Source organism: Oncorhynchus kisutch, linkage group LG26, assembly GCF_002021735.2.
Source record: "Oncorhynchus kisutch isolate 150728-3 linkage group LG26, Okis_V2, whole genome shotgun sequence".
Classification (NCBI taxonomy): Eukaryota; Metazoa; Chordata; class Actinopteri; order Salmoniformes; family Salmonidae; genus Oncorhynchus; species Oncorhynchus kisutch.
The window spans coordinates 9066203-9092426 of NC_034199.2; the positions used below are offsets into that span (position 1 = coordinate 9066203).

General features: G+C 45.3%; 1 protein-coding gene across 5 annotated transcripts in view; it reads right to left on the reverse strand.

The window, feature by feature from the left end:
* The window catches only part of adarb1b (adenosine deaminase RNA specific B1b), a 164779-nt gene that overhangs the window by 35006 nt on the left and 103549 nt on the right, over positions 1 to 26224 (reverse strand). For 2 of the 5 annotated variants that reach the window (XM_031805487.1, XM_031805485.1), the window contains exon 4: positions 13255 to 13317. Coding sequence is in view for 2 of the 5 variants with exons in the window: in XM_020461597.2 (XP_020317186.1) it covers positions 10844 to 10943 (100 nt within the window). In the remaining 3 variants the exon portion in view is untranslated. Of the gene's footprint in view, positions 1 to 10843; positions 12759 to 13254; positions 13318 to 13751; positions 13855 to 26224 lie in introns of those variants that run through there. The other 3 variants (XM_031805486.1, XM_020461597.2, XM_020461596.2) reach the window with 3 other exon arrangements.

A 26224-nucleotide genomic window follows, 5' to 3' on the forward strand; every position in this document is an offset into this window, starting at 1 on the left:
TATATAAAGAGAGACCTAGACAACAACATAGCAAGGTAGCAACACATGACAACACAGCATGGTAGCAACACAACATGGTAGCAGCACAAAACATGGTACAAACATTATTGGGCACAGACAACAGCACAAAGGGCAAGAAGGTAGAGGCAACAATACATCACAGAAAGCAGCCACAACTGTCAGTAAGAGTGTCCATGATTGAGTCTTTGAATGAAGAGATTGAGATACAACTGTCCAGTTTGAGTGTTTGTTGCAGCTCGTTCCAGTTGCTAGCTGCAGCGAACTGAAAAGAGGACCGACCCAGGGATGTGTGTGCTTTAGGGACCTTTAACAGAATGTGAATGGCAGAATGGGTGCTGTACGTGGAGGATGAGGGCTGCAGTAGATCTCTCAAATAAGGGGAGTGACTCCTTTACAGAGGAGTATAGAGTGCAGTGATGTGTCCTATAAGGAGCATTGGGGAAAAACCTGACGGCCAAATCGTAAAGAACATCTAGCAGCTCGAGAGCTCCCTTACCTGCCAATTTATAAATTATGTCTCCGTAATCTAGCATGGGTAGGATGCTAGATTATCTGAATCAGGGTTAGTTTGGCAGCTGGGACGAAAGAGGATAAATTACGATAGAGGAAACCAAGTCCAGATTTAACTTTAGCCTGCAGCTTTGATATGTGCTGAGAGAAGGACAGTGCACCGTCTAGCCATACTCCCAAGCACTTGTATGAGGTGACTACCTCAAGCTCTAAGCCCTCAAGAGGTAGTAAACCCACTTGTGGGGAGAGGGGCATTCTTCTTCCCAAACCACATGACATTTGTTTTGGAGGTGTTCAGAACAAGGTTAAGGGTAGAGAAATCTTGTTGGACAGGAAGAAAGCTTATAAAACTGTATCATCTGCATATAAATGGATGAGAGAGCTTCCTACTGCCTGAGCTATGTTGTTGATGTAAATTGAGAGGATCGTGGGGCCTAGGTTAGAGCCTTGGGGTACTCCCTTGGTGACAGGCGGAGGCTGAGACAGCAGATTTTCTGACATTATACACTGCACTCTTTGAGAGAGGTAGATAGCAAACCAGCCCAAAGACCCCTCAGAGACACCAATACTCCTTAGCAGGCCCACAAGAATGGAATGGTCTACCATATCAAAAGCTTTGCCAAGTCAATAAAAATAGCAGCACAATATTGCTTAGAATCAAGGGCAATGGTGACCTTGAGGACTTTTAAGGTTGCAGTGACACATCCATAACCTGAGCGGAAACCAGATTGCATACCAGAAAGAATAGTATAGACATAAAGAAAGCCAGTCAGTCAGTTGATTATTGACAATTTTTCCAACACTTTTGATAAACAGGGCAAAACAGAAACAGGCCTATAACAGTTAGGATCAGCTTGATCTCTCCCTTTAAATAAAGGAAGAAATGTGGCTGCCTTCCAAGCAATGTGAACCTCCCCAGAAAGGAGAGACAGGTTAAAAAGGTTGGAGATAGGCTTGGCGATAATAGGGGCAGCAACCTTAAAGAAGAAAGGGTCTAAACCATCTGACCCAGATGTTTTTTTAGGGTAAAGTTTAAGGAACTCCTTTAGTACCTTGGCTGCCTGCAGGGAGACACTTTGTAGTGGCGCAGGGGAAAAAGAGGGAGAAGCATCAGGAATAGTCACATTAGAAGGGGTGGGAGATGAGGAAATGTTGGATGGGCAAGGAGGCATGGCTGAGTCAAATAGGAATCCTGACTTAATGAAGTGGTGATTAAAGAGCTCAGCCATGTGCTTCTTGTCAGTAACAACCACATCATCAACATTAAGGGACATGGGCAGCTGTGAGGAGGAGGGTTTATTCTCCAGGTCTTTAACCATTTTCCAGAACGTTTTGGGATTAGACCCACAGAGAGAGAACTGTTCCTTAAAGTAAGTCACTTTGGCCTTCCGGGTAGCCTGAGTTCACTTATTTCTCATTTGCCTGAACGAGAGCCAGTCAGCCTGAGTATGCGTGTGCCAAGCCTCTCGCCAAATGCAATTATTGAGGTAGAGTATCTCTGCAAGATCACGGTCGAACCAGGGGCTGAATAAACCTGTTTTTAATTCTCATTTTCTTATGGGGGTGTGTTTGTTAACAATACTACTGAAAATATCAAAAAAGAAGGTCCAGGCGTCTTCGACAGGGGGGGATCAAGCTGATTCGATACCATTTTACAGAGGTCAGTTTATGAAGGAAGGCTTGCTCATTAAAGTTTTTTAGCAAAGTGTCTATGACAAATCAGGACAGGAGGTTTCACTGAGAAGCCATTATGAACACATGCTGTAAAACAGTGATCACCAAGGTCATTAGAGAAGACACCAGACTGATATCTATCAGGATTATTTGTGTGGATAACATCAAGGAGAATAGCTTTTTCTGGGTGTTTGGAGTCATACCTTATGGGATTGGTAATAATCTGAGAAAGATTTAGGGAGTCCCATTGCTTTAGGACTTGGTCAGGTGGTTTAAGCATGTCCCAGTGTAGGTCACCTAGCAGGACAAATTCAGACTTTGTGTAACGGGCCAGGAGAGAGTTTAGGGCAGGTAGGGTACAGGCCGGTGCTGATGGAGGACGATAGCACCCAGCGACAGTTAACAAAGAGCCATTTGAAAGTTTAATGCTTAAAACCAGGAAATCAAATTTTGGGGGACAGACTTGGTGGAGTCAACCAATCACTGAAGGTGATCCTTGGTAAAGATTGCCACTCCCCCACCTTTGGAAGATCTGTCTTGCCGAAAAAGGTTAGAACCAGAAAGATTAACATCAGTATTCAAAACACTCTTCCTTAACCACGTCTCAGTAATGACCAACACATTTGGATTGGAGCTGTGAATCCACTATGTCAATTGATCCATTTTTGATAATAAGCTACATTCCTAAAAAAATTATGTACATTTTCCCTGACACTCAAAAATACTCATTACATTTGGTCGAATTGGTCGAATTCATGCACTTATCGAGTGAACATCCCTGGTCATCCGTACTGCCTCTGATCTGGTGGACTCACTAAATACAAATGCTTCGTTTGTAAATATGTCTGTGTTGGAGTGTGCCCCTGTCAATCGGTAAATTGAAAAAAGAGAAAAGAAAATGGTGCCACCTGGTTTGCTTAATATGAAGAAATGATTTATACTTTTACCTTTGATATTAAAGTACATTTAAAACCAAATACTTTTCTTTGGGTGACTTTCACTTTTACTTGAGTCATTTTCTATTAAGGTATCTATACTTTTACTGAAGTATGACAATTGGGTACTTTTTCCACCACTGTCTAGGACACAGGCCGACAGAGCTAATATAGGCGGTTCAATAAAAACATACTATTTCTCTCCCTCTCTTTCTCCCTCCTCCCTCTCTCTTCAAGGGCGCTGAGTGGTTGCCGCCGTCCCTTTCGCCTTTTCAGAGGAACCTGTAAAATCTGTGTGACAGCTATGATTTATGATATACGCACTGTGTGCCTGTGGGGGCAGGTGTGTAAGGTCTGATAGTTCTCCTTAGTTCTCCACGGACCATAGCCAGAGGTATCAGAGGTCACTGTTCAGTGACCCCAGTCACACACAGGAGAGACGGAGAGGGTGTGTGTGTGTGTGCCTAGGAGTGTGAGTTGGGCTGCATGACATGATGCAAGAATAAAAACCAGAAACTGGTCACAAAAAAGTTTACAACAAAGATGAACTAAGACATGCGCTGACAGTTGGTTAGAGGCAACGGGTCAGCTGCTGTGTGCATATGAGAGTGTGTATGAATGTGTGTATGAGAGTGTGTATGGCCTCATTCTCTCACATCGTATTTTGAAGTGCTGCGGGCTGACCTGCTGGTATCAGCATAGTCTCTGCCTCTCTCTCTCCAACTATCTATTTCCATTGCCCTCTCTCTTTGCCCCCCCCTCTTCCCATTTTCCTCGCCTCAATACCCCTGCTGCTCGCAATGTGCACTGTACTTCATATTCAAGGCCGTGTCAGGCACTCCAGTATCCTCACGTTGGTGCGTGCATGTTTTTTTCCCCACATGTGTGTGTGTAAACATGCACTTTCTATTTGTGCAGATGCACATGTGTTTGGAACGGGGAGTGTGTGTGTGTGTGAGAGAGAGGGGGTAGAGAAGTGGAATTTCACACCTCCTGCCTCCGTTATTACCAGGTTATGAGTTAATGTTGATGGACAGTTGGGAGCGGAGAGGGTCTCACTCTGAAAGGTCACAGACAGATAAGGCTTGTCTTGACAGTAGAGCGGGAACAGGAGAGAGATCGGGAGAGAGGGAGAGTCTGCAGCACGTTAAGGACAAGTGTGGGAGTGATGGGCACAGGGTTACAGAGGGAGGGAGAGGGAGAAAAATGAATGTAGGGAGGGAACAGAGAGAGACAGACAAAGAGTTGAGATGGATAAAGTGAGGTGGGAAGAGAGATGGGAGCAAAGTAGAGGGAAGAGGGAGGGAAGAAAGGAAGACAACCAGACAAGTAAAGAATAGTTTCAGCTTCCCCTTGTACTTAAGCTCTTGTCCTTAAATTGTCACTAGTTGCTGTTAGTGTGCATATACGAATGAATGCAACACATAGCCATAGCATCATTATAGCCCTAGCAGCCATACAATGCTTGTAAATGAGATATTGTACCATCCACACACATTATGCTACCTTGGGCTGGGAATTGCCAGGGACCTCACGATACATATATGTAGTGCGATTCTCATGATTCTATATGTATAGCGATTCAACGCTGTGATTTCATTGAGATTCCACGGTCCAAACATCTTTGCTCACCATACGTCTGCTGCAGAGGGACAAGAGACATAAAAGTGCCGAAAACAAATTGCCTCCCTATCTAAAAAGAAGATGGAGAACAATCTATGAAGGAAAAATACTGGAATTTTGGTGCAGGTACAGCCAACTAGCGCAAAAATAATATTGCAATATCGTCAAAAGGATACGATATACCGTCAAAAATACCCCCCCCCCCCCCCCCTCACTAATGCTGTCCCACGTCCATTGGAAATGAGGCATACTGTAGGTAGCGGCGTTGACACCTAAGAGCCGACCAACCCTCCTCAGAGTCACAGAAACGGCGTCCTCCCTGGCTGAACACACGTTAGCGCTGCTCCGGCAACACGGCTTCCTCCTCTATCACAGGCTGACAACCATTAGCCGAATGCTAATCGGGGCTAATTACACACTGTTCACTCCTAGACGGCGTGACCCAGCTAATTTCTTATCATGACAGAGTGTTTGCATTGTGGGGCCCCCGGCGACGAAATTACGTTAACAAAAGGCAGTCGTCAACTTGGTGTCTTAATAAGTGCTTTGGCGTTCGGTTTTCAATGAATAAATGTCAAATAAGGTCTCTTTTCCGACTGTTGTTGTTGGATGCTGTTTGATGTTGTTCGATATTGTGTCTGCCAAGGCTAGAGAAGACTTTTCCTGCAGCAGCCAATTCGTTGCTGCTTTGTGACTGTATTGAGGTAGTGGCTGTCATTTGTGATTTCCAGACAGAAACACTTTCCTGAATGCTTTGTTAATTCGCTGTCATTGAGTGCAGTGCCTTGAGTGCAGTGGAAATCAGAAACCCTGTTAATCTAGCATGGAAGCCCTTTAAATCTATAATGCATTTGCTTACTTCGATTCAAAGACTCTATTCAGATCCTTTTCTCAATCTTAATATCCTTTCAAAAGCATTGGAGGTCTCTGATAGCTAACCTCTTTGTAATTTGCTGTTGGAGTAGGTGGGGTGTTGTATAAGAACTCTCACAGAAAAAGGCTGAATCGTTTCTGGCTAACAGAACTGAATGAAACAGCCTGTTCTCCTAAGCAATGGATCCACAGAGTGGAGACACGGCATATCTCCCTCCCACTCCATCTCCAAAAGCTCATTTTGAAGATTCTGCAGGCTCTGCACAAAACCCTGGGTCCCATTTTCCATATTTCATGTACGGACCATTGGAGAAGCATTGCCTTATGAGTGTCCTCCTCGCTACAATGTATTGTGGGGGCGATACATTGACGCTTCCTCTGTTGGAAAATGTGCTGTTGTGTAGTGTTCCTAGACTCAATTGAAAGTAGCCATGCGACTAAGTGGTTTGCAATGGATGAGGCCATTCACATGTCTAGTATATGGTCAATGTCATTGACACACACCGATCAGCCAAAAATATGAGCAAAAGGCACTGTTGATGTTTTCAATTCAGCAACTCTGCTTATCTTTGGGAAATGTGAATGACGCTCACAGAAGAGTGCAAACACCTGACTGTTGCCTCCTCCATTAATGTAAACCTCTGCGAGGCTAACTGGCTGGGTAGCTGGTCTGACAGACAGAAAGGCTGGGAACAGCCCAGGCCACGCCATCAGTTAGTGTTAACGTAGCGTAGCTGCTGATCACCAAGAAGGCAAACACAATGGCCTAACACACTCTGGGGACTCATCACGGCTTCCGCTCACTGAGGGAATTATTGCCAGCTGTGATGGGGTTAGCGGAATAGCATTACCCAAATGTCACCCTTAAGCCTTCTCCTCTCTGGGGTTAGTGCAAAGTGGTGCTGTCATTTCCGGAGCGATAACGAGGAAGAGATGGAGACGGACACCAGCGAAGCTGACAGACAAAAAGTCTGTCTTAAGTTTTGGTTGTTCGCGACTCGCGCGGCTAAAACGCAACTTCAGCAGTGGCGGGTTTACTCGGATGAACAGGCTCGGGTTTGACAATTCGCAGTGGGAGTGGGTGGGTGGGTGGGGGCAGGCAGGAGTTGCGGGATATATCAAAGCAAATAGCTGACATCCCTAATACCGCTACTGAGAGGGAGCATCTAAAAAATTACTACTTTCCCGGCCTGTTGGGCTAATCCCTAGAGCAGGGGAGAAGCTTAGAGTCCCAGAGGAGCCAAGTCAGTCTACTTCACTTACAGAGAGAGAAGTCTCACTCACACACAGAGGTCTATCTTACTCTCCGAGACAGAGGAGGCCGCCTTATTCACAAAGAGAGGGTTCTGTATCACTCACAGGGATAGTCCTGTCTCACTCACAGAGAGATAGGCCTGTCTCACCCACAGAGATAGGCCTGTCTCACCCAAAGAGAGATAGGCCTGTCTCACCCACAGAGAGATAGGCCTCTCTCACCCACAGAGAGACAGGCCTCTCTCACCCACAGAGAGATAGGCCTGTCTCACCCACAGAGAGGTAGGCCTGTCTCACTTACAGAGAGGTCTGTCTCATTCCCAGATAGAGAGCTCGTTGTCATTCACACAGAGATTGGTCTTTCTTACTCACAGAGAGATAGGTCTGTCTAACTACAGAGAGGTATGTCTTTCTCACAGAAAAGCCTCTCAGTAACAGAGCGATAAGTCTGTCTCACTCACAGAGAGTGTTGGGATTGGTTACTTGAAATTGAGAGAAAAAAATCTCAAAATCGCACTGTTTGTTTGACTGTCGGAGGGAGCAAGGCAAGCCACGCGCGATCTACCAAAGATAGGCTACTTACTAACTCAGGTTTGATCACTTGTTTCTCTTTTCATCTGTGGCGCTGCTTTCCTGTGCTAGTCTACAAGTGCTGCGCTATACATGGGCTGCTTAATTAGCCATATTACAGTGGATTCTGAAATTATTCATACCCCTTGACTTATTCCACATTTTGTTGTCTTACAGCCTGAATTCAAAATGGATTAGATAGATTTATTTCTCACCCATCTACACACAATACCCCATAATGACAAAGTGGCAACATGTTTTTATTAATTTTAACAAATTTATTGAAAATTAAATACAGAAATATCTCATTTACATAAGTATTCACTGTAGAAGCATCTTTGGCAGCGATTACAGCTGTGAGTCTTTCTGGGTAAGTCGCTAACATGCTGACCACACCGCCGTGTTGTGAGTGTGAGCGTTGCAAAATAAATGTACGCATACATGTTATTCAATCATTTTATCCAAACTGTTTGCACGCGTCAACGAGCATCTGCGTAGCCAACCCGGATGTTCTAGCCGTGTCTGAATCCTGGCTTAGGAAGGACACCAAAAATCCTGAAATTTCCATCCCTAACTATAACATTATCTGACAAGATAGAACTGCCAAAGGGGGTGGAGTTGCAATCTATTGCAGAGATAGCCTGCAGAGTTCTGTCCTGTGTGTGCCCAAGCAATCCGAGCTTCTTCTTTTAAAAATCCACCTTTCCAGAAACAAGTCTCTCACTGTTGACGCTTGTTATAGACCCCGTTCAGCCCCCATCTGTGCCCTGGACACCATATGTGAATTGATTGCCACCCCATCTATCTTCAGAGTTCGAACTGTTAGGTGACCTAAACTGGGACTTGCTTAACACCCCGGCCGTCCTAAAATCTAAACTAGATTCCCTCAATCTCACACAAATTATCAAGGAACCTACCAGGTACAACCCAACATCCGTAACCATGGGCACTCTCTTAGATATCATCCAGACCAACTTGCCCTCTAAATACACCTTCTGCTGTCTTCATCCAGGATCTCAGCGATCACTGCCTCATTGCCTGCGTGTGTAATGGGTCCGCAGTCAAACGACCACCCCTCATCACTGTCAAACGCTTCCTAAAACACTTCCGCAAGCAGGCCTTTCTAATGGACCTGGCCTGGGTATCCTGGAAGGATATTGATACATCCCATCAGTAGAGGATGCCTGGTTGCTCTTCAAAAGTGCTTTCCTCTCCATCTTAAATAAGTATGCCCAATTCAAATGTTGAACTAAGAACAGATATAGCCCTTGGTTCACCCCAGACTTGACTGCCCTTGACCAGCACAAACACATCCTGTGGCGTTCTGCATCAGCATCGAATAGCCCCCGCGATATGCAACTCTTCAGGGAAGTCAGGAACCAATATACTTAGGAAAGCTAAGACTAGCTTTTTCAAACAGAAATTTGCTTCCTGTGGCACTAATTCCAAAATGTTTTAGGACACTGTAAAGTCCATGGAGAATAAGAGCACCTCCTCCCAGCTGCCCACTGCACTGAGGATAGGAAACACTGTCACCACTGATAAATCTACGATAATCGAGAATTTCAATAAGCATTTTTCCACGCCTGGCCATGCCTTCCACCTGGCTACCCCTACCCCGGCAAACACCTCAGCACCCCCTGCAGAAACTTTCAACCCCCCCCCACCCCCCTGCTTCTCCTACAGCGAAATCCAAACAGCTGATGTTCCGAAAGAGCTGCAAAATCTGGATCCCTACAAATCAGCTGGGCTAGACAATCTGGACCCTCTATGCCGAAATTGTTGCAACCCCTATTACCAGCCTATTCAACCTCTCTTTCATATTGTCTGAGATCCCCAAAGATTGACAAGCTGCCGCAGTCATCCCTCTCTTCAAAGTGGGAGACATCTTAGACCCAAATTGTTATAGACCTATATCCATCCTGCCCTGGCTTTCTAAAATCTTTGAAAGCCAAGTTAATGAACAGATCACCGACTCTGTCGAAAGCATTCTTATTGGCAGACTCAATAGCCTTGGCTTCTCAAATGAGTTCCTCGCCTGGTTTACTAACTAATTCTCAGATAGAGTTCAGTGTGTCAAATCGGAGTGCCTGTTGTCTGGACCTCTGGCAGGGTTCAATTCTCAGGCCGACTCTTTTCTCTGTATATATCAATGATGTCGCACTTGCTGCAGGTGATTCTCTGATCCACCTCTACCTCTCGACACCATTCTGTATACATCTGGCCCTTCTTTGGACACTGTGCTAACAAACCTCCAAATGAGCTTCAACGACATACAATACTCCTTCCGTAGCCTCCAACTGCTCTTAAATGCTAGTAAAACTAAGTATATGCTCTTCAAACGATTGCTGCCCGCACCCTTCCACCCGACGAGCATCACTACCAAACATACCCTCGTAAAACTGACTATCCTACCCATCCTTGACTTGGGCGATGTCATTTACAAAATAGCCCCCAACACTCTACCCAGCAAACTGGATGTAGTCTATCACAGTGCCATCCGTTTTATCACCAAAGCCCCATATATATTCGTCGCCAAACCCACTGGCTCCAGGACATCTATAATCCTTGGCTTGTTAAAGCCCAGCCTTATATCAGCTCACCGGTCACCATAGCAACACCCACTCGTAGCACGCGCTCCAGCAGGTATATTGCACTGGTCATCTCCAAAGGCAACACTTCCTTTGGCCGCCTTTCCTTCCAGTTCTCTGCTGCCAATGACTGGAACCAATTGCAAAAATCTCTGAAGCTGGAGTCTTACATCTCCCTCTCTAACTTTAAGCATCAGCTTACCGATCACTGTACCTGTACACAGCCAATCTGTATATAACACACCCAACTACCTCATCCCCATATTATTACTTACTCTCTTTCTCTTTTGCACCCCAGTATCTCTACTTGAACATCATCATCTACACATCTATCACTCCATTGTTAATGCTAAATTGTAATTATTTTCACCTCTAAGGCCTATTTATTGCCTACCTCCCTACTCTTCTACATTTGCACACACTGTACATAGAACTTTCTAATTATTATTTTTTTTTAACATTGTTTTATTGTGTTGTTTTTGTCGCACTGCTTTGCTTTATCTTGGCCATGTCACAGTTGTAAATGAGAACTTGTTCTCAACTGGCCTACCTGGTTAAATAAAGGTGAAATAGATCAACAAAATTGTAGTGGAACCACTGCTAGACCAAGAGACACTACTACAGGATGATTCAAAGTAAGTAATAAAAACAAAGGTAATTGTGCAGTACACACACACACACACACACACACACACACACACACACACACACACACACACACACACACACACACACACACACACACGCTCACGCTCACACATCTCACACAAACTACAAAGAAAAGGTGGATACCTTGGCGCTCGCTGCGCTTCTTGCGCCTCCTCTTGAACCTCCTGCGGATGAGGCAGTAGTAGGAGCCCAGGCTCTGAGGGCCAGTGCTGAACAGGGCCATGCTGTTCTGTCCTTCACCGGCTACCACACTGCTCTCCTGCCCTGGAAACGCTCCCTACTGGCCCTCTAGATTCTAGCCATGTGGTGGAACGCTTACTACCCTCAACCTCCCTCTCGCAGTCTCTCTTTTCTTTCTTTCTTGGTTTCTGTCGCCCTCCACCTAGTTGGAGGGGAGCAGATAGAGAGTGTGTGGGAGGGAAGTGGATGTTCTCAAAGGAGAGGACTGGTGCGGTTCCTCAGAGAGTTGTAGAACGTCACAAGGAGTTGGTCCTATATTTCTCTCTCGCTCTTTCTTTTCCACTCCTTCTCTCCAGGCAGAAGAGGCAGCTTGCTCCCGCCAGCTCGGTGCTTCTATAGCATCTCACTGACACGTCACACTGTCCCTCAACCTATCACAGGCTGCCTCTGGCTCGTTGCCTGGCCTCTACCTGTTCACACACACATTGGACAAAACACATGCGCACTAACACATGTACTGTATGTGCACACGCACACGCACACACACGCACACACAAAGCCGGACAGACTTGCGTGCGCACTAGCATGCACACACATGGACAAACATGCATGCTTAAAATGTAGGCTACACACACACACTATCACACACTCAAACACAGTCACACTACTGTAAACACACTCATAAACGACTAACTACAAGTGATCTAATTTCTCAAAACACACACTCATGCAGTAAAACAGCTGAGCCCAAGGTACTTGTCCTGCAATAATAAACACACCTTTGAGGTGAAATATCTCACACGTCACGAGATGAGTGTATAAACTCTTAACAGGCTCAGGCGTAACTAAATAAGACAAGTCACAATACTGCAGCACAGGGCTCTACCTCCCTCTAGTGGGCATACGCCGTCACTACTCTGCTATTATGTCACTAAAGGCCATCTCAACGAAGTGAAATATTAGCAGTGTATAACAGCCGCACAAACGGCACATTCCGAGTTAGAATACAGGAGGACTTACTATAAAGACCATGTACGACACTGTCCTTGAATATGGTTGTACATGAATAATATTTTACCCTTCTGTCTAAAGCCTTACTATTACCCTTCTGTCTAAAGCATTACTGTTACCCTTCTGTCTAAAGCCTTACTGTTACCCTTCTGTCTAAAGCCTTACTGTTACCCTTCTGTCTAAAGCCTTACTGTTACCCTTCTGTCTAAAGCCTTACTGTTACCCTTCTGTCTAAAGCCTGACTGTTACCCTTCTGTCTAAAGCCTTACTATTACCCTTCTGTCTAAAGCCTTACTATTACCCTTCTGTCTAAAGCCTTACTATTACCCTTCTGTCTAAAGCCTTACTATTACCCTTCTGTCTAAAGCCTTACTATTACCCTTCTGTCTAAAGCCTTACTATTACCCTTCTGTCTAAAGCCTTACTATTACCCTTCTGTCTAAAGCCTTACTATTACCATTCTGTCTAAAGCCTTACTATTACCCTTCTGTCTAGGTGGTGGCGTCAAACTCGATCCACGGCGGGCCTCGTGTCTGCTGGTTTCTGCTTTTTCCTTTCAACCAAGACCTAGACCACCAGGCGAGGGGAGTTCCTTACTAATCAGTGACCTTAACTCATCAATCAAGAATGAAGGGAGGAGAGAAATCCCGCAGATACTCAGGCCTCCGTGGAATGAGTTTGGCACACGTGGTCTAAACCACACTAACCAGAGTCCACAAAGGAAACCACAAGATGACATGGGCCTTTATCTTGGTGCACAATGCCCCCCAGTGGAAGACATTGGTATTGCACTCACACCCTGACGGGACACCAGAGGCTTTATGGTGCAGTATAAAGAATATGAGAAAATCCCAGGAAAATAACCAGAGCATCTGCAGGAGAAATGGAAGGGGAGAGAAATGGAGGGGAGCCAGTTTTCAACAAACTTGCACTTATCTATTTACTGATTTCCCATCAGTAGGTATGAGTAGTGCTCAGACCAATGACCATGTGACCTGACTAGTAAAAACGATGGGCCCTAAATATGACGGAAACACTGTCAGTGAGGGAGGCTGACAAAGTGGAAGAGAGTGTGTGTGAGAGAGAGAGAGGGAGGGAGGGAGGGAGGGTATGGAGAGAGGGTATGGAGGGAGGGTGGGAGGGAGGGAGTGAGTGAGGGGGAGGGAGAGAGGGTATGGAGGGAGGGAGGGAGGGAGGGTATGGAGGGTATGGAGGGTATGGAGGGTATGGAGGGAGGGAGGGAGGGAGGGAGGGAGGGAGGGAGGGAGGGAGGGAGGGAGGGAGGGAGGGAGGGAGGGAGGGAGGGAGGGAGGGAGGGGCGAGAGAGTAATTAGTTAAGACACCTGTTTTCCCTTTGTTGTCCGTTGTGTAGTGCTGGGCGCTCTCTGTGGTTCTTCTTCAGTGGCCTGGGAGAGAAAGGAGAGCACAGGTCAACGTACAGCTACAGTACACGTCATCACACACTGGTACCTGCTGACAGGCAAAACCCTCAGAGGAAAACAAGAAGGATGTGAAGCACTAGTAGAATACAATGGCAGCATTTTGTAGAATGAAGAGGTCCTTTGGTAAAGGGGTTATTGGTCAGTCTTTTTATACATTTTTCACAACATGAAGAGTGCCTTGGTCTTTTGTGTTTTTGTTGTTGTCGACAACACACACCCTTGTAGGCTCGTACACACACACACACACACACACACACACACACCTCACAAAACAGATAAATTCATCCCAGGACACAGAGCCCATAAGTTTCTGTCCCAGTCATCCATCACATATCATCACTTCTTCCACCCACCCATCCATCCATCCATCCACCTTTCCTCGCTCCCTCCCTACCTACCTCCCTTTCTTCCTTATGCTCCAGATGTTATAGGCCAGACAGTAGTTGACAGCCGGCAGGTTGAGGAAGACACACAACACACCTCGTCACATAGAGCTGACAGCTTGAGAGAAGACACAAAACACACCTCGTCACATAGAGCTGACAGCTTGAGAGAAGACACACAACACACCTCGTCACATAGAGCTGACAGCTTGAGAGAAGACACACAACACACCTCGTCACATAGAGCTGACAGCTTGAGAGAAGACACACAACACACTTCGTCACATAGAGCTGACAGCTTGAGAGAAGACACACAACACACCTCATCACAGAGCTGACAGCTTGAGAGAAGACACAAAACACACCTCGTCACATAGTGCTGACAGCTTGAGAGAAGACACACAACACACCTCGTCACAGAGCCGACAGCTTGAGAGAAGACACAAAACACACCTCGTCACATAGAGCCGACAGCTTGAGAGAAGACACAAAACACACCTTGTCACATAGAGCCGACAGCTTGAGAGAAGACACACAACACACACAACACACCTTGTCACATAGAGCCGACAGCTTGAGAGAAGACACAAAACACACCTCGTCACATAGAGCTGACAGCTTGAGAGAAGACACAAAACACACCTCGTCACATAGAGCCGACAGCTTGAGAGAAGACACAAAACACACCTTGTCACATAGAGCCGACAGCTTGAGAGAAGACACAAAACACACCTCGTCACATAGAGCTGACAGCTTGAGAGAAGCAGGCTGAAGAAAACAACAGTTAAAATCTGTAGTAAAAGTCCACTGGAGTGGATAAAATAAGTTTACATTATGTGTAGAAAAACAGCTTGGACCAACCAAAGCCATAAAACTTTAAACTCTCTGATTACGAGAGGGGGGAAAAGATAAGAGTATCAGAGGGAGGAGAGGAGGAGAAGAAAGAGAGGAGGGGAAAAGATAAGAGTATCAGAGGGAGGAGAGGAAGAGAAGAAAGAGAGGAGGGGAAAAGATAAGAGTATCAGAGGGAGGAGAGGAAGAGAAGAAAGAGAGGAGGTGAAAAGATAAGAGTATCAGAGGGAGGAGAGGAAGAGAAGAAAGAGAGGAGGTGAAAAGATAAGAGTATCAGAGGGAGGAGAGGAAGAGAAGAAAGAGAGGAGGGGAAAATATAAGAGTATCAGAGGGAGGAGAGGAAGAGAAGAAAGAGAGGAGGGGAAAATATAAGAGTATCAGAGGGAGGAGAGGAAGAGAAGAAAGAGAGGAGGGGAAAAGGAGAGAGGGAGATTGATAGAGAAATGAGCAGTGAGTAGGGATGAGCAAGTCCATCTCTTTGACCGGAGGGGTCCTTTGAGGACACCACAGCCGTCTCCATCACTGCCCACTTCAAATTCCCATGGCTGTCTGTGGTACTCTGGCTCAGACCAACAGGCATGCGTTTAGATAGCTCTTCTATAAGACAAGCATGTGCTAGTTGGCGAGAGAGCGAGAGAGCGAGAGAGAGAAAAATAGAGACAGCCTTTCCATCACACTACTGACAGTATATAGGCCAAGCACAACCACAGCTGGCCAAGTCTGACCGCGAACGGTCTTGAGAGCCAAGAGGAGAAGGAAGTGGTCTTGGTTGAGAAACGGTAAGGCGTCTCAGACTCTGAATGAAGCATGACCTTCAGATGGCTCTCCCTGTGGTTGCATAAGAATTATTTATAGAAAAACACAGCCTCTTTTTACAGGCTAACACTAGTCAAAGGCCAAACAACTGTTGTCACAATTTATATTTCTTAAACTCATACGGCATATCTGTTTACAGACAGTTAACTGAATAAACGTGGTTGAAATAAAAATGACCATTGTGGTAGTGGTACCAATTCCTAAAGTCAGAGTCATTTCCCCAAAACCTTTGAACATGTGTTTGGATCAAATTAAAAGCCACAAATAGGCTACAAACAAGACTGTGGTCTAAGCGGGAGTTCCCAGGCGTTATAGTACAAACTTTGTGTATGTAGTCGCATGGCCCTGTTTACAACAGCCAGTGTTAGGAGGGCAAAACTCGCGTGAAACTTTTAGAGCTATTAGCCATGCTATGGAGCACCTTTCCCAGTTGGACCAATTGTGTGCGCTCCAGCCAAAGGGAGCGATATTGAGTTGGCCTTCAACATAACTTGGTCTAAATGATGCATGAACTGAAAAGTGAAAGAATAGCTTCATCTTCAATATATGGGCTATGGAAAGGCTGGCCAATGTCAAGGAAGTCCACGGTAAGGATCAGGAGTAAGAGCTGAGAATAATTAGTCAACGACCCCGTAGTCTAATACACCAGTAGGGGGCAGCATTGGTTTTCATTCCCCAACAACTAAGGTCACGTTTAATTCATCATGAGTGATGGATATTTCACTGTACTGTAAATACAGTATTGTTTCCCCCGTTATGGTTGAATCTAAACTGGTGTGAGAAAAATAAAAAACGTGTCTCCAGTTGAATCTGAATAGAGCGCGAATAGAGCGCAGGAAGACTGTCATGCTCCAAATGAGTAGCCTGGCCTACTTAGTGACCAGTCATCCAGCAGGGTCAGTGTGGTCAGAGAGGGGTGGGAGGTGGGGGGGGGGGAGATACTTTACAGAGAGAGAGAGAGGGCTACATAGAGAGAGGTAGGAAGAGAGTGAGAGAGGTGTGTGAGTCTGGTTCACCATCGTTAGCATCATCATTTAGGACAGGCCACTGAGGCCAGGGAATGGGGGGGCACCACCGCCGTGCCATAGGGCTCGGGTCAGGGCACTCACCCGCTGAGGGGGGCAGGGGAAGAAGAGACGTGGTGGTGGCGGGTACATTATAATTGGGCAAGACCCAAATAAGGCATGCAAAAAACATACTACCACCCCCGCACAGGACGAGTGACAGAGGGGGAGGGGGAGAGACGAGAGGGGGAGGCTAGAGACCAAACTTTGAAAATGCTATTGTTTTAGAGTTAGTACATGCAAATGTGTGTTTGAGAAAGAGACAGAGAAAGAAAATGAGAGAGAGAAATAAGATGAGAGAGAGAAATAGATGAGAGAAAGAAGATGAGAAAGAGAAGGAAGATGAGAGAGATAGAAGGAAGGAATATGAAAGAGAGAGAAGGAAGGAATATGAGAGAGAAAGAAGATGAGAGAGAGAAAGAAGATGAGAAAGAAAGAATATGAGAGAGAGAAATAATATGAGAGAGAGAGACAGCAAAAAACATATACATGATCAAATACAAATCTTAGAATCAACTATTAAAGCCTACCAGAACCCACTGGATTCTCCAATTACCTTGAATGAACTACAGGACAAAATAAAAACCCTCCAACCCAAAAAAGCCTGTGGTGTTGATGGTATCCTCAATGAAATTATCAAATATACAGACAACAAAATCGAATTGACTATACTAAAACTCTTTAAAATCATCCTTAGCTCTGGCATCTTCCCCAATATTTGGAACCAAGGACTGATCAATCACCCCAATCCACAAAAGTGGAGACAAAGACAAATTTGACCCCAATAACTACCGTGAGAAATGCATCAACAGCAACCTTGGGAAAATCCTCTACATTATCATGTACAAGCAGACTTGTACATTTCCTCAGTGAAAACAATGTACTGAGCAAATGTCAAATTGGCTTTTTACCAAATTATCGTACAACAGACCACGTATTCACCCTGCACACCCTAATTGACAAACAAACAAACCAAAACAAAGGCAAAGTCTTCTCATGCTTTGTTGATTTAAAAAAAAGCCTTTGATAAAATTTGGCATGAGGGCCTGCAAAACAAATTGATGGAAAGTGGTGTTGGGGGAAAAACATACAACATTAGAAAATCCATGTACACAAACAACAAGTGTGCGGTTAAAATTAGGCAAAAAACACACATTTCTTCCTACAGGGCCGTGGGATGAGACAGGGATGCAGCTTAAGCTCCACCTTCTTCAACATATATATCAAAGAATTGGCGAGGGCACTAGAACAGTCTGCAGCACCCGACCTCACCCTATTAGAATCTGAAGTCAAATGTCTACTGTTTGCTGATGCTCTGGTTCTTCTGTAGCCAACCAAGGAGGGCCTACAGCAGCACCTAGATCTTCTACACAGATAATGTCAGACCTGTGCCCTGACAGTAAATCTCAGTAAGACCAAAAATAATGGTGTTCCAAAAAAGGTCCAGTTGCCAGGACCACAAATACAAATTAGAGCACACAAAAAACGCCACAGGTAACTTCCACAAAGCTGTGAACCATCTGAGGAGACATGGCAAGAAGGGCATTCTATGCCATCAAAAGGAACATAACATTTGAAATACCAATTAGGATCTGGTTAAAAATACTTGAATCACCAACCAAGAATTCACAAAATGGGACAAACACCAAATTGAGACTCGGCATGCAGAATTCCTGCAAAAATATCCTCTGTGTACAAAGTAAAACACAAAATAATGCATGCAGAGCAGAATTAGGCCGATACTCGCTAATTATCCAAATCCAGAAAATAGCCGTTAAATTCTACAACCACCTAAACGGAAGCAATTCACAAACCATAACAAAGCCATCACCTACAGAGAGATGAACCTGGAGAAGAGTCCCCTAAGCAAGTTGGTATTGGGGCTCTGTTCACAAACACAAACACACCCCACAGAGTCCCAGGACAGCAACACAATTAGACCCAACCAAATCATGAGAAAACAAAAAGATAACTACTTGACACATTGGAAAGAATTAACAAAAAAACAGAGCAAAGTAGAATGCTATTTTAAACAGAGAGTACACAGCGGCAGAATACCTGACCACTGTGATTGACCCAAACTTAAGGAAAGCTTTGACTGTGTACAGACTTAGTGAGCATAGCCTTGCTATTGAGAAAGGCCACCGTAGACAGACATGGCTCTCAAGAGAAGACAGGCTATGTGCACACTGCCACCACAATGAGGTGGAAACTGAGCTGCACTTCCTAATCTCCTGCCAAATGTATGACCATATTAGAGACACATATTTCCCTCAGATTACATTGATTCACAAAGAATTCGAAAACAAACCCGATTGTGATAAACTCCCATCTACTGGGTGAAATACCACAGTGTGCCATCACAGCAGCAATATGTGTGACCTGTTGCCACAAGAAAAGGGCAACCAGTGAAGAACAAACACCATTTTAAATACAACCCATATTTATGTTGATTTATTTTCCCTTTTGTACTTGAACCATTTGCACATTGTTACAACACTGTATATATACATAATATGACATTTGAAATGTCTTTATTGCTTTGGAAATGTTTATGTTTATTTCACTTGTGTATATTATCTACTTCACTTGCTTTGGCAATGTTAACATATGTTTCCCATGCCAATAAATCCCCTTGAATTGAGAGAGAGAAGATGAGTGAGAGCGAAGGAAGATGAGAGAGAAAGAAATAAGATGAGAGAAAGAGAGAAAAAGAGTCAGAGAGAAAGCGAGAGACAAGAGACAGAAAGAGGAGAGAGGTATGACAGAAACAGAGTTAAGGAGAGAGAAAGAGAGTGAGAGAGCAAGAGAAAGAGAGAAAAAGAGTCAGAGAGCAAGAGAGAAAGAGAGAAAAAGAGAGAGAGAGAGAGAGCAAGAGAGAGAAAGAGAGAAAACGAGTCAGAGAGAAAGTGAGAAGACAAGAGACAGAAAGAGGAGAGAGAGAGAGAGAGAGAGAGAGAGAAAGAGAGAGAAAGAGAGCAAGAGAGAGAAAGAGAGCGAGAGAGAAAGAGAGAGAGCGAGAGAGAAAGAGAGCGAGAGAGAGAGAGAAAGAGAGAGAGCGAGAGAGAGAGAGAGAGAGAAAGAGAGCAAGAGAGAGCAAGAGAGAGAAAGCAAGAGAGAGAAAGAGAAAGAGAGAAAAAGAGTCAGAGAGAAAGTGAGAGACAAGAGACAGAAAGAGGAGAGGGGTAAGACAGAAACAGAGTTAAGGAGAGAGAAAGAGGGGAAGAGACTGCGTGACTGTGTAAGCAGTAGAGTTCAACCTCCCAGCCCAGTCAGTCCTCACTCGGCAGACAATTAGGCTACAGGCGCCACATCAGAGCAAATATGCATGAAGAGGGTCCTGACAAGCCCTCTCCTAGAGGTGGCTGGGCTTTTTCCGGTTCGAAAAAGGTCTGGGAGAACTTTGCCAAGCACTTCTTCACAATAATTATTTTTGTTATATTCCTCTGTTTGTTCTCATCTATCATTGGGGCAGCAGGGTAGCCTAGTGGTTTGAGCGTTGGCCTAGTAACCGAAAGGTTGCAAGTTCAAATCCCTGAGCTGACAAGGTACAAATCTGTCATTCTGCCCCTGAACAGGCAGTTAACCCACTGTTCCTAGGCTGTCATTGAAAATATGAATTTGTTCTTAACTGACTTGCCTAGTTAAATAAAGGTAAAATAAATAATCCCTCATTGGTGATAATCAGTCTGTCTGAGATGGTTCTCCCTCCTTCTGAGCATTGTGCTGAAAAATAGTTCATTTGAAACATTTTATAAATGTATCCTCATGTGTGGTTTGGTTTTACTATCCTTGTGGGAACATGAACACCAGACAAGGATAGTAAAAACTAGAAAAATTGTGTGGACATTTCACCCTGGCCCCACAAGGAAAACATATATATTTTTTGGGCTGCAATTAGGGTTAGGAGTTAGGATTAGGTTTAAGGTTTTGGGGTTAAGGGTTAGGTTTAGGGAAAATTGGATTTTGAATGGCAATCAATTGTGTGGTCCCCTCAAGGATAGTTAAACAAACGTGTGTGTCTAAGTAACCCATCTTCTGTGGATGTTTCTCCTATTCTGATGTGTACATGTATACCTGTCCAGAAGGGGGCAGCATTGTCCTTATATTAAGCACACAGGCCTGGAGTCAATGTACCTCTGTAAAGAATCCAACTGTGTGTGTGTGTGTGTGTGTGTATGTGTGTACACCCATAATATATGCGTGCCTGTGTACATCTTCCTGCATCTTTTCTTCCATCACATCCTTAAACCACTGAAATCCAGTTGAAGTAGACTCACATAGAGCCATGGATGTAAACTCTCTCACTCCATGTCCAACAGCAGCGGCACATCGGATATTAAAAGTTAACTGGAGGCTCTTCTCAAATTTCCTCCGTAGCGCGACCACCCTGCATCCGCAGGCCATAGGCTAGCGCTCGACGCTAGTGCTGCCCAATGCAGTGCGAGTGCCCGAGCTCGAAATATTAAAAAATATTTAACACACCGCAGAGAGGTGAGGGGGAACAGTACACACAGTGTCTTTCAGTACAGAGAGAGGGAGAGGGAGTTCTCAGTGCAAACACCCACACATGAGCATGTAGGGCGCACACATACACCTCATTTGAACTCTTTTTAAAATCTTGGGCAAATTCAGCACATAGCAATATCCTCCATCAGCATTCTTAAATGACCTGTATACTGGGGGTGAGAGCGGGACAATGAATTGAACTGTGTTTTATTCCTAAAAACGGTTCATCTGCCAGGGAACAACAAATACATTGCACCAGATGTAGCTACAAATGCACATCTGCAGTCTCCATCTGTCATTGGCTAGCAAAACAGTGCTGGGCTACTATTATATACAAACGACTGGGTGCGGACTGCGGAGTGATACCAATGATGTACTGTATATACGCTGAAATGAATATTCAAGGTTATGAATGTATATGAATACGTATGTCTATGGATGGCGGTAGCACGGTGTCCTGTGATCAGCGTACACTCCTGTTGATTAGGGATGGGCTTTTCGGATATTCCATTATCTGAACAAATGTTATTAGTATTCAATTATTTGGGAGAGCACATTTTTTTTTTATGGAACTTTTGGCCTTTCGGCCTGTTTTTTTTAAAGGCTTTTGTCTAAAATGAAATAAAATGATCTACGTGACATTGCTCCATAGCCTACAAGGATAGACCAACACAATGTTATTTTTTAAAGTGCACCCCATAAAAAGACACACCGGTAGCCTACACACGGTTCACTAGTGTAGCTTGTTATTGCAGGTCAATCAAAGCGGCGCTACAGTCAAAGTCTCCGTGTGTAGCCAGCTAGCTGGCTATCTTAGCTGGCTACTGTCGCTAGCTAGCTACTTTACAACGATCTGACGCAGTGAATAAGACAGCTACTACCAGATGATATGGTAGATAACCTAAGGCAGCAACAAACTTGCGCGAGTCGGTTTGGCTACTCTCTCTCTCTGTGCCACACACAGACTTTCAGAGCAGAGCGCAGCGCACCAGCGCTCTCTCGCGCAAGCAAGTCTCTGTTCGCAGAATGAAGGTTCCGCCGTCCAATCTGCAGCAACTGTGTGATGATATTCACGTCAGCATGGGCCAACATCCCCGTGGAATGTTTCCAACACCTTATAGAATGCCCCGAAGAATTCAGGCTGTTCCGGAGGCAAAGGGGGCCCGACCCGGGACTAGATGGGTGTACCTAATAAACTAGCCGGTGTATATATTTATATTCCGGACTCTGACATTGCTCGTTATGATATTTCTTAATTTCTTTCTTTTCATGTCTTTGGAAGAGTGTGTATTGTTTTGCATTGTCAGGTATTACTGCACTGCCGGAGCTAGAAACATAAGCATTTTGCTGCCCCTTGCGATAACATCTGCAAAATATGTGTACGTGACCAATAACAATAGATTTGACTTCTTGGTCTGTCCTTGCGCTCAGCCCACCCTCCTAGCAGGCCCATACGGGAGCCAGCAGCCCGGTGTGAGGTGGGGTGGCACTGGGAGGAGTCCTCGTCCTTCTGCTCTGCTCTGCTGCCACGGCCTTTGAGGCTGTGCCCGCTGCTCCAGGGCAACACAACAGAACAATAGCCGCCTCCATCTGTCTACCCTCTGGTGACACACACACACACACACACACACACACACACACACACACACACACACACACACACACACACACACACACACACACACACACACACACACACACACAGGGCCCAGACGGCTCTGGCAGACACACCAATAAGGAGAGAAGGGAAGGGGACTCCTCCCAGTGCCAACATCAGGAGACACTGGGACTGCATCCACTGGGGAAGAGGGGTGTCAGAAGGTCGAATCTGGACCAGCAAAGGCGTGGCTTTTACAATAAATCAGTGAGAACAACACTAGCCAAGCTTTGATATAGCGCAGTTAGATTTACCTAAACCTGTTCGGCACAGGGGAGACCAGTGCAGAGTAGGAGAATGAAAGTAGCCCACAGTAGAACTAAGTCAGCACTTTTTCTCTTTAACAATATTCCCACCAGCTTTGGAATAGTCCCTTCCACCTGTGTCGTCGTTAGGAGCTCTCCTTGTCCTGCCTTAATGAATGGGGAGCACAGAAAGAGATATGATACTGGGATGAAGTGAGACACAAAGAGCAGTACACTGGCCACATTTCTATCAGCTGAATGTTTCACATGGCTGAACGCACCCCTGGTTACCCAGGCGGTAACCACTCCTGGAGTCTCTGATTGAAATTCAAGGGGAGGGGGAAAAAAATGGGAACCACTGACTGAGGATTGGAGCTGTGCACCTCTGACCCCGGCCTAGTGTTAGCACCTGGGTTGGGGTCAATGCCATTTCAATTCAGTTGTTTGGAGGAAAATTGCAATTAGAATTGGAATTGACCCCCACCTAATATGATTAGCACCCAGCTGGAAAGCTGCACAGCGGGAGACAATTTGTATTTCTCCCCAAAATATCCATATTATTTGCTTAGGCTCACCTGCTGGGGTGGCAGATGTGTGTGTGTGTTTTGGGTGGCGCCCCCTATCCTCTCCCCTGGCACTGCTGGATCTACCTGGGTCAGGCATCTGGCGAGATGCCAGGACAAGGCACTGTGGTGGGAAGTTGTGCATCACAGCTGGAATGCCCACAATGCCCCAACACAAACAAACCCCTGGAGCCACCAGGTGCCAGCACCCGGAGCAGGCACACCGGCAGTGCAACCTGTTCCGATCAGGATGGTTATGAGGGTCGTGTGCGTGCGTAATGTGCGTGTGTGCGTGGCGGTTGTGAGTGTGCACGCATGCAGTTGTGAATTTGAAAACGCATTCAACCATTTCACCTCAACTTTGTCAAAACGACTGTTCTATGATCCCTGTCCCAATCAACCAATAGAAATACATAACAATACTACTCAGCATCAACTGTCATACAGTACGAGAGAAGAGCAATTGAACTTCCACAGAGACAGACAGTAGTGGTTACAAAATCATGCCTATTGATTCATCTGGCCTTTTCAATCCCAGACCGTCGGTGTAGGGTGAAGTTGCTCCTAGAAGCCGATCCTGGATCAGTTTGACATTTTCTCCACTAATGGTTAAAGTTAGGATTGAGCCTAGATCTGTACTTAGAGGAAACTTCACCCTGGAGCCCAGCCCCTCCAAACCTCCCATATGTACCATGGGTAACAATACAAATCCTAGTTCTTGCAGGAGCTTGTGTTACATCAACTGTGTTTTGAAAGTAGGCCACCGCTGCGTGTTTGTGCGTGTGTGTGTTTGTGTGTGTGTCAGAAAAAGAAGAGTAGAAAGACTAAAATGAGGGCATAGAATTGGTTTACAAGGCAGGTGAAAGTAATCTGTGACTGAAGCCTGACTCAGTCAAGCTTGACGTTTGAGCACTGTCAAATCCTTTCAAATACACAAATGCGCAGACAAACACGCACGCACGCACACACACACAGTGATGTGACTATTCAGCCAGCAAAAACCTCCAACAAGAGCCATCCAGAGCAGTGATCAGAGGCTTTGAAAAGGCCATCCAGCATCAGTGATTAAGGTAATGGCAAGCTATAACACTGTCTCATTCACAGGACATACGGTAGGTTTCATTCTGAGCAGCTTCTGAAGAACCAGATCGTAAGTCCATAAACCGTAGCAATGCGGGTCTAGGCTTAAAGCTTTCCATTCTGCCATGTCTCCAATCTCTCATTCTTTTTCTCTCTGTCCGTCTTCTTTCTCTCTCCACCCGCACACACAGTGCCAACCCAAACACGGCGTTTCCGTTTGGCAGGTGTGTGATTCTTGAGTGATGGGCGCTGGAGTAAAAAAGGGTCTTGCGGTGAAATGAAGGAGAGGTTGTGAATCTCTGTCTGTCTTTCTTCCTCTCTCCATAGTTCACTTCTAAGGATCGCTCTGCTGTTCACATGCACGCATACACACACACACACACACACACACACACACACACGTGGATGCTTGGCCGTTGTGTTGGGTCCATCATCTGGCTCACCTGGCCTAGGGGCTGGGCTGCTATGGGCCAGTGAGCAAAGCCATCTGTCTATCTGCACGTGTCTTTGTATGCATTATGTTGGGTTGACCTGCCTGTACGCTTGTCTCTCTTTCTGGCTGGCTGTCTGTAGGCCTCCCTGCTTTCCTTCTGTCTCTGTGTGTCTTTTAGCGTCTGTATGTGTGTGTGTGTGTGTGTACAAACAGCACCTCTCACTGTAAGCTCCCACTCACCCCCAGCCCTGAGTGAATACATAACTCCCTGCACTCATCCTGTTAGTTTTTACTTTTTTAATCTCTCTCTCTCTCTTTCTCCCTCTCTTCCTTCTAAAATATTTATAACTGTTGTGCTGCACAGGCAAGAAAAAGGCTTTTCTTTTGTAATATCTTTTTGGTGCTAAGCCAATCAAATGGCTTGGATCTGTTCTGCGAAGCCGGGTGCAATCCTATTCTGTCATCTCATTCCTCTCCCCCCAAAAATAAACACTTATATAACAACAATATGATTACCAACGTGCCTCTGCTAAGGAAAATAGGTTTTGCAACAGTACCGTTTTAGCATTGGCCAGCGCTAGAGGATATAATGGAGAAATGACTCACTGTATTTTGATAGAGAGCCCAGACAAGAGCAGGGGCCACTAATTCACAGTAGCATGGACACACTGACACTGAATGTTTAAAAAGCCATTGTATCTCCACAAATGTCTCGTTCAAGGTGACCAGTGAAAGACCGAAAGAGAAAGAGAGATAAAAGGAAAGAAAAGGAGAAAAACAAGAGACAAACAAATTATAGGAAAAAAGAAAATCTTACTCAAATCACCAAGTAGGATGAGGTTACCTCTAGGGACTGCTCTAAGGTTAGTTTTACATTCTCCCCACTAATGGAGGGGGCCTTCTTGTGTTCAGTTGGCAGACGACACAACAGTGGTAGGCCTGATTACCATCAATAACGAGACAACAGGGAGGAGGTTGGGGCCCTGGGAAAATAACCTCTCACTCAACATCAACAAAACGAGCTGATCGTGGATTTCAGGAAACAGCAGAGGGAGCACGCCCCATCCACATCGACTGGACAGCAGTGGAAAAGGTAGAAAGTTCCTCATTGTACACATCACTGACGGTCTGAAATGGTACACCCACACAGATAGTGAAGAAGGTGCAATAGCGCCTCTTCAACCTCAGGAGGCTGAAGAAATTTGTCATGGCCCCTAAAACCCTCACAAACGTTTACAGATGGACATTTGAGAGCATCCTGTCGGGCTG